At 33.4% G+C, this 12,663-nt stretch overlaps 1 protein-coding gene across 1 annotated transcript in view; it reads left to right on the top strand.

Moving 5' to 3' along the window:
- The first annotated feature begins 5,820 nt into the window (after positions 1–5,820).
- LOC149502493 (G protein-coupled receptor Mth2) overlaps positions 5,821–12,663 on the top strand; it is an 89,997-nt gene continuing 83,154 nt past the window's right edge. Inside the window, exon 1 of the mRNA XM_089729053.1 lies at positions 5,821–6,372. Within this exon, the coding sequence (XP_089585179.1) occupies positions 5,869–6,372 (504 nt within the window). The 5' untranslated portion in view covers positions 5,821–5,868. The remainder of the gene's footprint in view (positions 6,373–12,663) is intronic.

Genomic DNA, 12,663 nt, shown 5'->3' with positions numbered 1-12,663 from the left:
GTAACTTCTCGGGATCCTCCAAAAAGTCCACTGAAAAAATCTCAGTAAATGACCACCATTTTACTGAGATTATATTTCATCCCATATCATCTCAATTCATTTCATTTAATTTCATCTCAGTTGATTAGTGTCTCAAATTAATCATCTTCGTTTCATTTCACTCCATAATATCATTTTTCATAAAAATATGAATAATATAAATTAAAATAAGACATGACTTAAAGGTCTCAGTTCTAGGTCATAAAATCTCTTTAAAAAAATGTAATTAAGTACACAGGTACAAATAAATAAATGATTGCATAATAATTAATTTTTTTGGATAACCCTTGCATATTTGCTACCTATATAATGTACAACAACACAAGCGGCGATGTTTTCCGACATCAGACTTTTTCAACCGTATGGATTTAATACCGTGGTATTATTTAAGATTTAATGACTAAACAAACACCACCAAAATAAATCGAACTCCGAAATACATTTTTTTAATTGATATTAATAGTAATGATACTAAACTAATTGTTTTTTACAGCGCTTAAGAAAATAACAGTATGATTTCGTACCTAATACTCTGAATTCAAATATATATTTTTTGTTGTAATTTTTAACGTTATTTAGTTTTAGTTAATTTACTTAGAATCGAACCTTGCCCATTAAGTTTCAAGAGAGCATTGTTGAAATGTATTTATTTTTATACTTTACAATTGTACAAAATTATTCACTTCTGCTACACGGAAACACGTGAAAGTGATATTAAGGCGATGTAATAGTTTAATATTATTTTACGTGAGGGATAATTAATAATATTATATGTTATGTATTCGTATAAATGGTTGAATTATTTCATGATAACATTGAAGCTACATAAAATGGTGACAGAATTTAAATCAATAATTCATTGATATACAGGTTGGTTTTTTTTGTCGCAAGTTAAGACTGACGGCGGTGGTAATGCAAAAAGGCACAGAGAGGTTTTTTTATTTCATATTTGGGTGAATGAGCTCAGTAGTATCTTGTTGTTAGCCAACTGGTTAGTATTGTGTAACTGTTGTCTAACTCTTCAAACCAAGCATAACTGCTTTGTGGTAGGAATAAATAAGTTATATAATGTAAATTTTATGACGACCATAACAATTCTGACAATTCAGTGTCACGTTTTACTGTTAGCGGGCTATGGAACAGCTTTGTCCATATAAACAAAAAAAAAATGCTTTACAAAATTAGTACAAATTTTAAGATAACGCGTCACTTTTATTTTTATTTGGTTACTCTTTTAATTAAGATTGAGATTGAGATTGAAGAGGTTTGCCCGTCTTGTTTATTTACTTCAATGTAATAATTGATTTAAATTCTTATAAATAAAAAAATCAGGTGACATTCGTTGGTATAATGATGATATACTTAGTATTATGTGATCGTTTGCTATAGGTATAGATTAATATTTATTTATAATATTTTTATTTGATTTTATGTTCGATACACCACACCCTTTTTATTTAACGGAAAATATTTTTAGAAGCTTATGTTTTTGATGTTTAAATAATGACTTGTGGTTTGATTTGTACAGTGACTGTCATATTTCAATTATCGCAATATTTAACTGTTTGGATATAGCTACCTTTTTTATTGGTACATCGAAGCTGGCCACACATTATATAGTGCAATAGTGTTGACAAAAGTACAGCAAGTTTCTTTTTGGTGTTGGTCTAGTTCGGGGGTTACCATACATATTTTGTCTACTGCCCTCTTTGAGAATAAATTACTTTTTATCGCCCCCATTTCTTCACCTACTTAAAAATCACTATGGCGAGAGCTCAGTCGGTGTCTAAGAATCCTTCTAGACGAAATTACAAATCGCCTCCCAAGCCTCTACACAACGCCCCGATTTTTTTCTAGGTATCTTATCGCCCCCCTTTAGGCCTGCAGCGCTCACAAGGGGGCGTTATCGCCAACTTTGGGAAAGGCTGGTCTAGTTGGTGGTCTAGTAATTTTTAATAGAGACTTAAGCGTCGTTCGTGAGAGCATCGCAATCGAATAACTACGGTTTTTTTGTTTAATTTTACGTCAAAAGTGCGTCTTTTTCTAAACGTTAATGGTAGATTTGTTAGAGTTGCGCTTTTGCTAGTTTTCAAATCTCGCAAGCAGATACAAATTTTTCGAAGATGCAAAATCTATAGTCGAATTTTTGGTGGTCGAAAATATATAGGTAAATGTTGTTGTGACGTATTGTGTGCTCGTGCGGCCAGCCCCATCTTACCAGTTTTTACCGAAGACTATAGGTACATGGTCCGCCTAAAACAATTTTAACAAAATCTATATTATTATAAATAACAACGTTTAACGATATATTCAAAGCATTTGAGCATTTAAAAAGTTACAATTCGTATATAATATAATATAATAATATCATAGTAAGAATTGTTGTTATTATATGTATGTACTTATTTAAATAAAAATTATAAATAGAATAGTTCTTTTTATTTAATATTCCCATCCTTTAAAAGGGTCCATGAGCATGTTTTGTGAAGATTCTCGCGAGGCTTATACATAGATTATTAAAAATACTTTAGTGGTTGAAAATCGCGTTCATTGGTAATTTAAAAGGTACATTATCTATGAGAGCAATGATATATAATAAAAAAAAAATTGTGCGTGTCAGTCACGAGCAACTGGAGTTTATTCCAAGTGCGAAATTAATTTATTATACAATAGGTCAAAAGGTAAAAAGGTAGGTGAATTAACGCAAATCTTATAATATTTAAAGCTTGTTTATATTTTTTACGTTCAATAATTTATTCGACAAAATATATATAAATCATGTTAAAATAATACATGTCTATCCATTTATGAAATTTGTTAGTATATGTACTGTATTACTATGCTGGAATAAACTAGTATTTTAAATTCGTTTTTTTAACAGTGTGTGTGTTTTAGTATTCATGTAAAGCGTTAAGTTAGTGTTGTAATTCGAAATTTTGATATACTAACTCAACAGGCAATATGATAAAAATGCCAAGTAGATATTTTATTAAACTAGATGGAGCGTGACAATTATTGCCAATACAATGGACGTTTAAATGTTATTTAATAAAAAATTCTATTATTCTATTTGAATGAAAAAACGTAACGCGTTTTTTTGCCAACGTTTGGCTTTAGTCATAATATTGTTGTATTTGGGTCTCTAAATGAAAATGATTCATCGAAGGAGAAACTAGAAAAACAAACAATAGGTTTTATAATTTTTTTATTTATTGCTTAGATAGGTGGACGAGCTCACAGCCCACCTGGCGTTAAGTGGTTACTGGAGCCCATAGACATCTACAACGTAAATGCACCACCCACCTTGAGATATAAGTTCTAAGGTCTCAGTATAGTTACAACGGCTGCCCCACCCTTCAAACCGAAACGCATTACTGCGTCACGGCAGAAATAGGCAGGGTGGTGGTACCTATCCGCGCGGACTCACAAGAGCTCCTACCACCAGTAATTACGCAAATTATAATTTTGCGGGTTTGATTTCTATTACACGATGTTTTTCCTTCATCGTGGAAATCAATCGTGAACATTTGCTGAGTACGTACTTCATTAGAAAAATTGGTACCCGCCTGAGATTCGAACACCGGTGCATCGCTCAACACGAATGCACCGGACGTCTTATTCTTTAGGCCACGACGACTTAATTTAGTGTAAATAATGTTTTGTATGATTGTGTGATAAATTAATGTATTGATATAAAATGAAGTATGTACGTATGTATTTTGTGTAGTGTAATTATAATAAAATATTATAAAATAAATAAATACATGTGAGTCACCCACAAGCAGTAATCAGTAGAGGTCGCGCGATCGTGATCCTTGATGAAAAACCAAATTACCCGAACAGGCTGTTATTGTAGGAGCCTCTGACCTACCTACTTATTTGATTATTTATTTTTAATAATAGTGATTAAGACTTCATGAACTCTTAACACGTATTGAATCATACAGTACAGTAAAGTATATATACATATTGAGAGCGATAATGAATGAAAACGCGAAATAATCATAAATAGTTAATAATAAAATAATAAATAGTTTTTTACTTAAATTGTAGTTTTAAGTTTACTATCTGTGACTGCAAATGTGGAGACAATAGTCTAGGTAAATCTCTCTAGATTTTCAGAACAATCTAGAATATACTTTGCTATTTCTCTTATTGTTAAATTAATTTACTTACGTTTTTAATTGACACTAGAGGTCCCACAGTAGTCGAAATTCGACTATAATTAATTGGAATTATAAGTTTGTACACTATTATGATTGTATTTTATACTTCTATAATCACAAATTTCACCAATACTACACTATAAAAATATTAACAAAGACAAACAATATTAATCTATTCTCAATTTGACAACAGACGCCAAGAACAAAAGTTTGACAATAAATAGTATGCATGCGTGTGTGCATCAAATACATGGGTTGTAGTGTGTGTAATGTTTTCTTTATTGATTTAATGTATCTTTCATGCATTATTTTGAAAAAATATTAGCATGTGCACTTCTTCTCTATATTCTCTATAAGTGTGCAAAATTTCATACTCCTCCGTCCGCGCAATTTTCGTAAAAAGGGATACAAAGTTTTTGCTTCACGTATTAATATATAGATATATGAATGTGTATGCGACAGCTTTATTCATTCAACACGAGAAAACAGTGTTACTACATTATCATTTCATTTTAGTTATATACTTCGGTTTAAAATGAACGAGAATTCGATAGTAATACAAAACCCGTTTTAATTGTGGTAAAGTAATTAATTTGTAGACTTTAGGGTTTCACAGTTGAGTTGAAGATGAGGATAATCGACATCATATAATAATCATTTTACTTTAACCCTCTGTATAATATATATATTTATTTCGTAAGTAGAAACCTTTTTTTTATTGCTTAGATGGGTGGACGAGCTCACAGCCCACCTGTTGTTAAGCGGTTACTGGAGCCCATAGACATCCACAACGCAAATGCGCCACCCACCTTGAGATATAAGTTCTAAGGTTTCAGTATAGTTACAACGGCTGCCCCACCCTTCAAACCGAAACGCATCACTGCTTCACGGCAGAAATAGGCAGGGCGGTGGTACCCACCCGCACGGACTCACAAGAGGTCCTACCACCAGTAATTACGCAAATTATAATTTTGCGGGTTTCATTTTTATTACACGATGTTATTCCTTCACCGTGGAAGTCAATCGTGAACATTTGTTGAGTACGTATTTCATTAGAAAAATTGGTACCCGCCTGAGATTCGAACATCGGTGCATCACTCAACATGAATGCATCGGACGTCTTATCCGTTAGGCCACGACGACTTCTAATGTTCCTACACTTCCCCGTTTTTGGTCTTTTTGAAATTCACGGAGGGCGCTCAAGACAATTTATACGTAACATACAGCAAGCTGTTTGCGGAAAGAATTATAAGGAGTGTTTTGTTGTAAAACGAAATAAGAAACCGGTCCGAGATATTAGTTCTAAGGTCTCAGTATAGTTACAACGGCTGCCCCACCCTTCAAGCCGAAACTTCACGGCAGAAATAGGCGGGCTGGTGCTACCTACCCGTGCGGACTCACATGAGGTCCTACCACCAGTAATAAACTAATGATTAAACTTAACTAACATTAAGTTGAACATAAATACGTATTTCTGTCTGTCGATACTGAATCGCCCCTTATCTAATAAATCATTGTGAGATAAGCTACGAAACACGGAGGAAGGCACGGCGTTGATGTCGAATACGAGTTCCGTAGTAGCGATTCGTAGCGTTATCGGGAAAGCGCGGGAAAACCTTGCCGACGAGTGAGTGCTTCAGTAGGCTCGCGTACGCCGGCAGATATGGACGGGTCCTCGCGCGCGTTCTTGCTGACACTCGCGATACTCGCGCTGGCGACCGCGAGCGCTCACTTATCTTCGCACGATAACATTCTTAGGATACAACTCTGGGACGCGGAGGGACTAAGTAGAGAGCCCATAACGACTGCGGTTCCTTCACCAGAAACGACGAAACGCCACAAATTGGAAGTGGACCTGGACTCTCTTTACAAAGCTATGGTAGAAGAGAGTCACGGAGGTGGTTTCGGGCGCTTCACCAGGCATAAAGTTCGACACAAGAGACGACGGCCCCGGCAGAGCGGGACCGACTTACCCTGGAGATTTCATTCGGGATCAAAAATGATGAACGTTTTAGTTTACGATTACGAGGAACCGTGGGATGATATCGAACATAAGGGCGTCATACAGCCCGCGAACGCGAGTGCAGTGAGTGAGAGTGGCAGTTTGGCAGTGAATGAGGAACGGGATGTGGGGCCGCCGATGACGCTCCGGCAGCCCGCGGACGAGGTAATGAACGAAGACAAACAAGGTGAATGTGACGCCTTTCATCGTTATCGTCGCCTCGAGGTGGTTAATAGCCATTCACTCAACTGATAGCCTACCGGCGATGCCGCAGGGATTTCTATTCAGGCTTCCTTTTCAGAGTACCCCCAGGCGACGATGCGTTGATAAAAGTGAATGCCCTTCATTGTTTTTTAAATATTTTCTCGTCGGCTGCATGTAGATGTTATCGCACCGGACACGGAGCAAAAATATATTTTCAAGGCGAGATTGGCTCTCTAGTGACGTTATCAGTAAATATTTCACGTATAATCTACATAAGTATGCAGGGTATCGATATGTGTCTTTATCAGTCTAACATAGTAATTGTTTTTTCTGATAAGACCTTTGGTGTCTGAATAGAACGAATTCATTGTGTATTTCGTTACTATGTTGTTTTATTATTGTCCATGATACGCAAAATGACCACACTAACTGGTTATTAAATTAATTAAGTATTAAATATTAGCCTACTTAGTAGTAATCTAAGTTGTAAGTAATCTATAATTCATTGATACAGAAACAATCTTGGTAATGTGCTATTTTACGGTATAGTCTTGAGAAGCCACTACGGAGTATTAACTAGTATTCAACGTAAAAGTATTCAGAACGAAGTTAGTTAATGTGCATGTAAGGAATTCTCCCAAGGAAAACTTAATTAACGGACCGGATTCGTATTTCCGTATGAGAAATTTCCATTACAAATTATGTTCATAGACTGATCGATTTTCAGCAATAAATTTTTTGGTTATGCTGTTCATGTTTGCATTTATTTGTAATTTTATTTCACAGAAACATGGTCTTGAACTTGTTTATAGGCTTATTTATAATAGCAATAGTAATGTCGGTAAACTAGAGTAATAATCATCGGTTCAAAGTCGAGGTCACATTTAAGTACAACCCACAATTTGCTTTATTAAGTACGCCTGAAATATTAAAGTTGAACATGTTTACGATCTAAATCTTTTTTATCGTAATTAGGTTAATAACTATTACGGTAATACTGAAATATAGTGTCGTTTCGAATAATTATATTTCTCATTCAATGTAAAAGTAATTTTTCATGATACAAATTATAAATATTGTATCGCGAACATAATTTATAACGTGGAACATATATCGTGAAAAAAATACGCTTTCTTTTCAAATCTATGTCTAAGACTCTATGTCTATGGCTAAGTCTATGTGACTTATGAAAAGGTAATTTAGAAAAACAAAAATTGTATGTTAAAAATCAATATTAAAGAGAAACAAATTCTTTTGCTCATTATTTCGTAATACACAATTAGGAATTCAAAGACAAATAATTTTGCACAAACTTTATAAATTCAATTTCAGTATGGGTCGAGTAAGGTTTTTGTAGCTCGGAATGAACAGACCGTCATGAGAATTCCGCTCGCCTGAGGGTGGGTGGGTACCTGACTTTCCTTTATTATTATTTGATAAACAATCTGAATCGATTTTCCCTTTTGTCAGACATGAAGATATGACTCGGAGAGTGTCAATTTTTTCTCTAGGTATCTAATTTTCCTTCGGTTCTAAGTAAAAATTAAAGAAATTGTTAACAATGATCACAGTATTATTGTCTTGGTAAATTTTAGAATTACTTAGCAAATATTCTTGAAAGTATACAATAATTTGGTCAGTCCATTAATGGTTTCCCTATTATCGATGTACATTAACTCTGACGCCTTGACTCTGCCCCTGGCATTGTTGAAGTCCATGGGCGACCGTAACCACTCACCATCAGGTGAGCCTTATGCTCGTCTGCTTACAAGGACAATAAAAAAAATTGTTTTTTTTATTGCTTTTGCAGGAAGATGAGTTTATTCAGCTGATGGTGAGTTGTTATCGATGCTCATGGACGTTAGAAATGCCAGAGGCACAGCTAAGCTGCTGCCTATATTCTTGTGAATAAGATTGACATGTTCGATCCCAATTTTAACGTTGTGTTTTAGTTTTGATCACAATTGACCGAATTAGTTTAGATAAGTAATTCTGCATGTAGGAAGTTTTTAGAAATATTTCAGAAGATAATCAGTTTGCTAAAATTCTGGTATGACGTATTTCTTGGATGCTACCAGAGCACTTGTCATTCAAACGAGTTTTATGAAGCATATTTGGCAGTAAGCAGCTGCGCACAGTCTTGCTTCTTTCTAACTTTGTCGATGTCCATGGGCGATAACTACTTCATATCAGTCAAGATTTCTAGGATACCGGTGTAGCCTTGCATTTTTAGCCAGAATTCTATAGCCCATGTAATGAACACGGAATCAATAATTATATGAAGTCCCAAAGTTAAGTGGACCTATGAAATTTAGAACATTCATCTCTTGAATTGTACGAAGTACGTAGTTAACCAAGTCATTATGAAAGTATAATAGATTTAATCTATTATTTCATTAAATATTTTAAATAGAACATAAACGGCTATACGGTTTTTTCCCCGAAGATCGACTTTTAATTGTCTTACGTTCATTGAAGAGGAAATTCGGGCCGCATTTAGTTCTCAAAAACATATTCCCTTGTCTTCGTTGGGTTATAACATTAGAGCATTTGTTTTTGTACCATATTAACCGCTTTCCTTTACCTAATTACATTAATTTAAATGTTTTTAAGAAGTAGAAAATCCTTATTAAAATCGATCTAAACGCTTTTCAGTTATATTATATGCTAAAATATTTATGTTCATATACACATATGTGACATTCAAATAAAAAAAAAATCCTTGTTAGCAATTATATCGACAAATTTATATTTTAATTTCTTTTATGAAATTAATAAAGTCGAAATGAGAAACCCGGTCGAATGAGTCGCGTGGAATCGCGTTTTAAATATTAATAATCGTTTGCTTTGAGAGCCAGAACTCAGAACAATAATTTATTTTGATAAGGATGTATTTTTTATATTGGATTGTGTACGTTTTTATTACATGTAGTATGATATAATTTAAAATGTAAAAAGTAAAATGAAGTAAAAAACAACATTTTAAAAATAGTTATGGATGGAAGCAGAAACGGTTTTGCAGTGGGAATATTTTATCGCTATCCCTCTCGCACATCAGCACCGTAATGGCAGTAGTAACATCATGAACTTTGGTGAGCATCGAGCATCCTTATTATAGTATTATTAATAACATCAAATTTAATTTACTTCTAAATTAGTAATTTCTCAACAAATTTACTAAATTGCATTTTATATTCTCACAATTAAAAAAACTGGCATACATTATTTGCGTCTACAGTCTTATCGAGCCATGACAATCAAATATTACAATGAATATCACAATCAAAGTATCAATCGACGGTCATGGACAATTATCAAAGAATACCTAATCTAAATATACCAATGTCAATACGAACGGCGCCAACGTCAATAAAGTGTGGTTCGTTAAAATGACAGGCTTATCTATGTAGACTCGTTAACACAGAGTCCTGATTGGCAATCAGCGCACCAGGTCGAGGGCCATCCAAACGATACCAGAATACACCTATACGTAGAAATGCGTTAACTTATTGTTTTATTAATCATCAGGTTAGTTGTACTTAAATACCACTCGGTGATGTCTATTTGGTTTATTGAATTTAAATGTACGAAAGTAAAAACGCGACACCATTACTGTAAAACATTAGCTTCATAGTCCTCTGGGAAAATAAATTAGTCTGTATTTTCTATGTACAAACACTTATTTAGTTTTTTTTTTTTCATTTTCATTGAATTCTTACATTGGTAGAGGTTGTTAAAATTTGATGATTATTAATGTGTTTAATTATTATTCAAATTTAGAATTTACAAAAAAATATTTTTCTAATCAGGTAAACCCGAATCTACATACAATATTTAAAGTATAATCTATGACAAGTATTAGCAAGGAACTTGATATGAAATTCAAAATAAGCTAAAATTAATTGACCAATCAAACCATTCCAGTTCTTATTAAAACATTTTGCATTAGGATTTGTCAGAGTTGAGTTAACTGACCCAGCCTCAAGTTTATAAGTCTCAGCAAAGAATCCGTACAGACTGATTTATTATTATTCTCAAGCATTATGTCATGAATCATCATCAACATTAATTCATGAATCACAAACATATTTAATAGTCTGGGAATGGAAAAAATTGTTTCAAAACTAATGTGTTACTACTGGCAAATGTATGATAATTTAAAACATTTACGATGAAGTTTTTATGTAGGTAATTGATTTAGAAATATGTTTATGTAATTATTAGTTACACGGACACTGTTAAATGTGATTGTCCAGATATTAGATAGTATTACTTCTATTCTTCTACTGAACTGATACAATACGGTGATAGTAGATCTTGCGTATTAATATGTTAATGTAATATAATAGATCTACAAATATACGCATGTACTATAATACCTACTTATTTATTCGATGTATTTTGTACCTAGTTTGTTAAATCGTCTTTTCGCATTAAAAGTGCACAATTTCCAAAAATATTCGAAAGTTTGTTTATATGCGGAATCATTTGGCATCACCAGTGTTTTTCTAATTAATACTGTCAAAAGAGCGTAGTTTAGTTTTAATATTTTTTTTAGTTTACCTATGTTTTGACTACTATTAACAAAATTAATACATAATTTTATCTTACTTTAAAAGACAGATAATGAAACTGGTAAAAAATAAACAATATATGTAGTTGCAAAGATGATTACTATTAAAAATATCACATGTTAAACCTTTAAAACACTCTCCTTTAAAATTAGTAAGTTTTAAGATTATAGTTCTAATGCGAGAAGACGAAATGTATTGGGTTGTAAAGAACAATTATCAAGCTGTAGTGGCAGTGAGTTATGGTCAACTCAGAGTCGAAAACCGTGGGTAGAGGCCATTTTGGGTGAACGTGTTTTTGCATTCACGTTTCACCCGGTCGTAAGTGATCGCTTGAGCTCAAACATACCCTAGCGTGACTGTCGATATTCACTTTAAGACATAAAGTCGACGATTCTATTGAATTGGGTAATGACTGTTCTACCCTTCAAGCTTAAACTCGTCTATCGGGGCGAGCTCACTTTACGACTTATCACAACAAATTAGATTTCGTACAATTTTTGCGGTAAAAAAATTTTAGACGTTATTGTTTTGCCAGCCGTACGTTAAAATATTTACTTAGACAAATTGGTAAGCATTAGAACTTCGAACTTTTTATAATTATTAAAATTTAAAAGGTCACGATATAAAAAAAATAACACCGAAGATATTTGTTCTTTAAAATTTAAAATGTGTAAAAATTGATGAGTAAAAACAATTCGCGACTGCCTTAATTTATTTTATAGTGTTCATGTAAGATTAGATGTGTGTCTGCGGTTTTATACGCGGTTCAAATGAAGTACTTAGGTAAATATTGTGCAGTTCGTTTAGAACAAGTTCTTGAGTGGAGACCGTGAATGCGAAAACATAGTGTATGTAGATTTTATTAAAGGCGAACGGTATGGAGTCGATAAGAGGACGAGCTCAGTGGTGCGTATTACCTCACGCTCAAATGGTTCACGGAAGCAAGTCAGAACACAAAATGAACAACAGCAATAATATCAAAAATTACACGGACTGTATCAATTTTTTTAAACACATTTTTATTTTTTTATTTGGCACTAGCGGCCCGCTCCGGCTCCACTCGGGTCTTTAACAAAATTTTCAACGATATCTGACGTTGTTATATTTTTTTAAATAATAGAACCCTTATAGCGTCATAACTATAATAGTTAGACATATGCTGTCGCGACACTTTTTGTAAATAATAATGTGTTCTACAAAGTCGTAGTACATTATTTTATTCTGTCATCAATAGTTTTAGCAGGGCACGCGATGTAAAGAATATTTTAGGTAATTTTTTTACACCTTGGGTTACATTATTGGAGTTTTAGTAAGGATCCCTAATTTTTTTCAAAAAAAATTAAAGCCTATGTCACTTGAGAATAGTGTAGTTTCCAAACAGTGAAATGATTTTTCAAATCGGTTCAGTAGTTTCGGAGCCTATTCAATACAAACAAACAAATCTATCCTCTTTATAATATTAGTATAGAGTACGAGTATAGATAAGACGCTCTTCGTTTTATTATTTTAATTAACAAAAATTGCATTACATCATATTTAATTTTGTATTTCATAAGTAAATAATTAAAATATAAACTGGCCGTGGCCCGTTAAAATGGCTACTGATCGTTGTTTGGTTCAACTGATATTGATCAAACTTGCCATAGATGATAGCTGTTAGGATTAGCTATCTGTAATG

Source organism: Bombyx mandarina, chromosome 08 (genome assembly GCF_030267445.1).
Source record: "Bombyx mandarina strain Sakado chromosome 08, ASM3026744v2".
NCBI classification, from domain to species: Eukaryota; Metazoa; Arthropoda; class Insecta; order Lepidoptera; family Bombycidae; genus Bombyx; species Bombyx mandarina.
The sequence above is the reverse complement of the archived record's forward strand: the minus strand, read 5'-3'. Positions and strand labels throughout refer to the sequence as shown.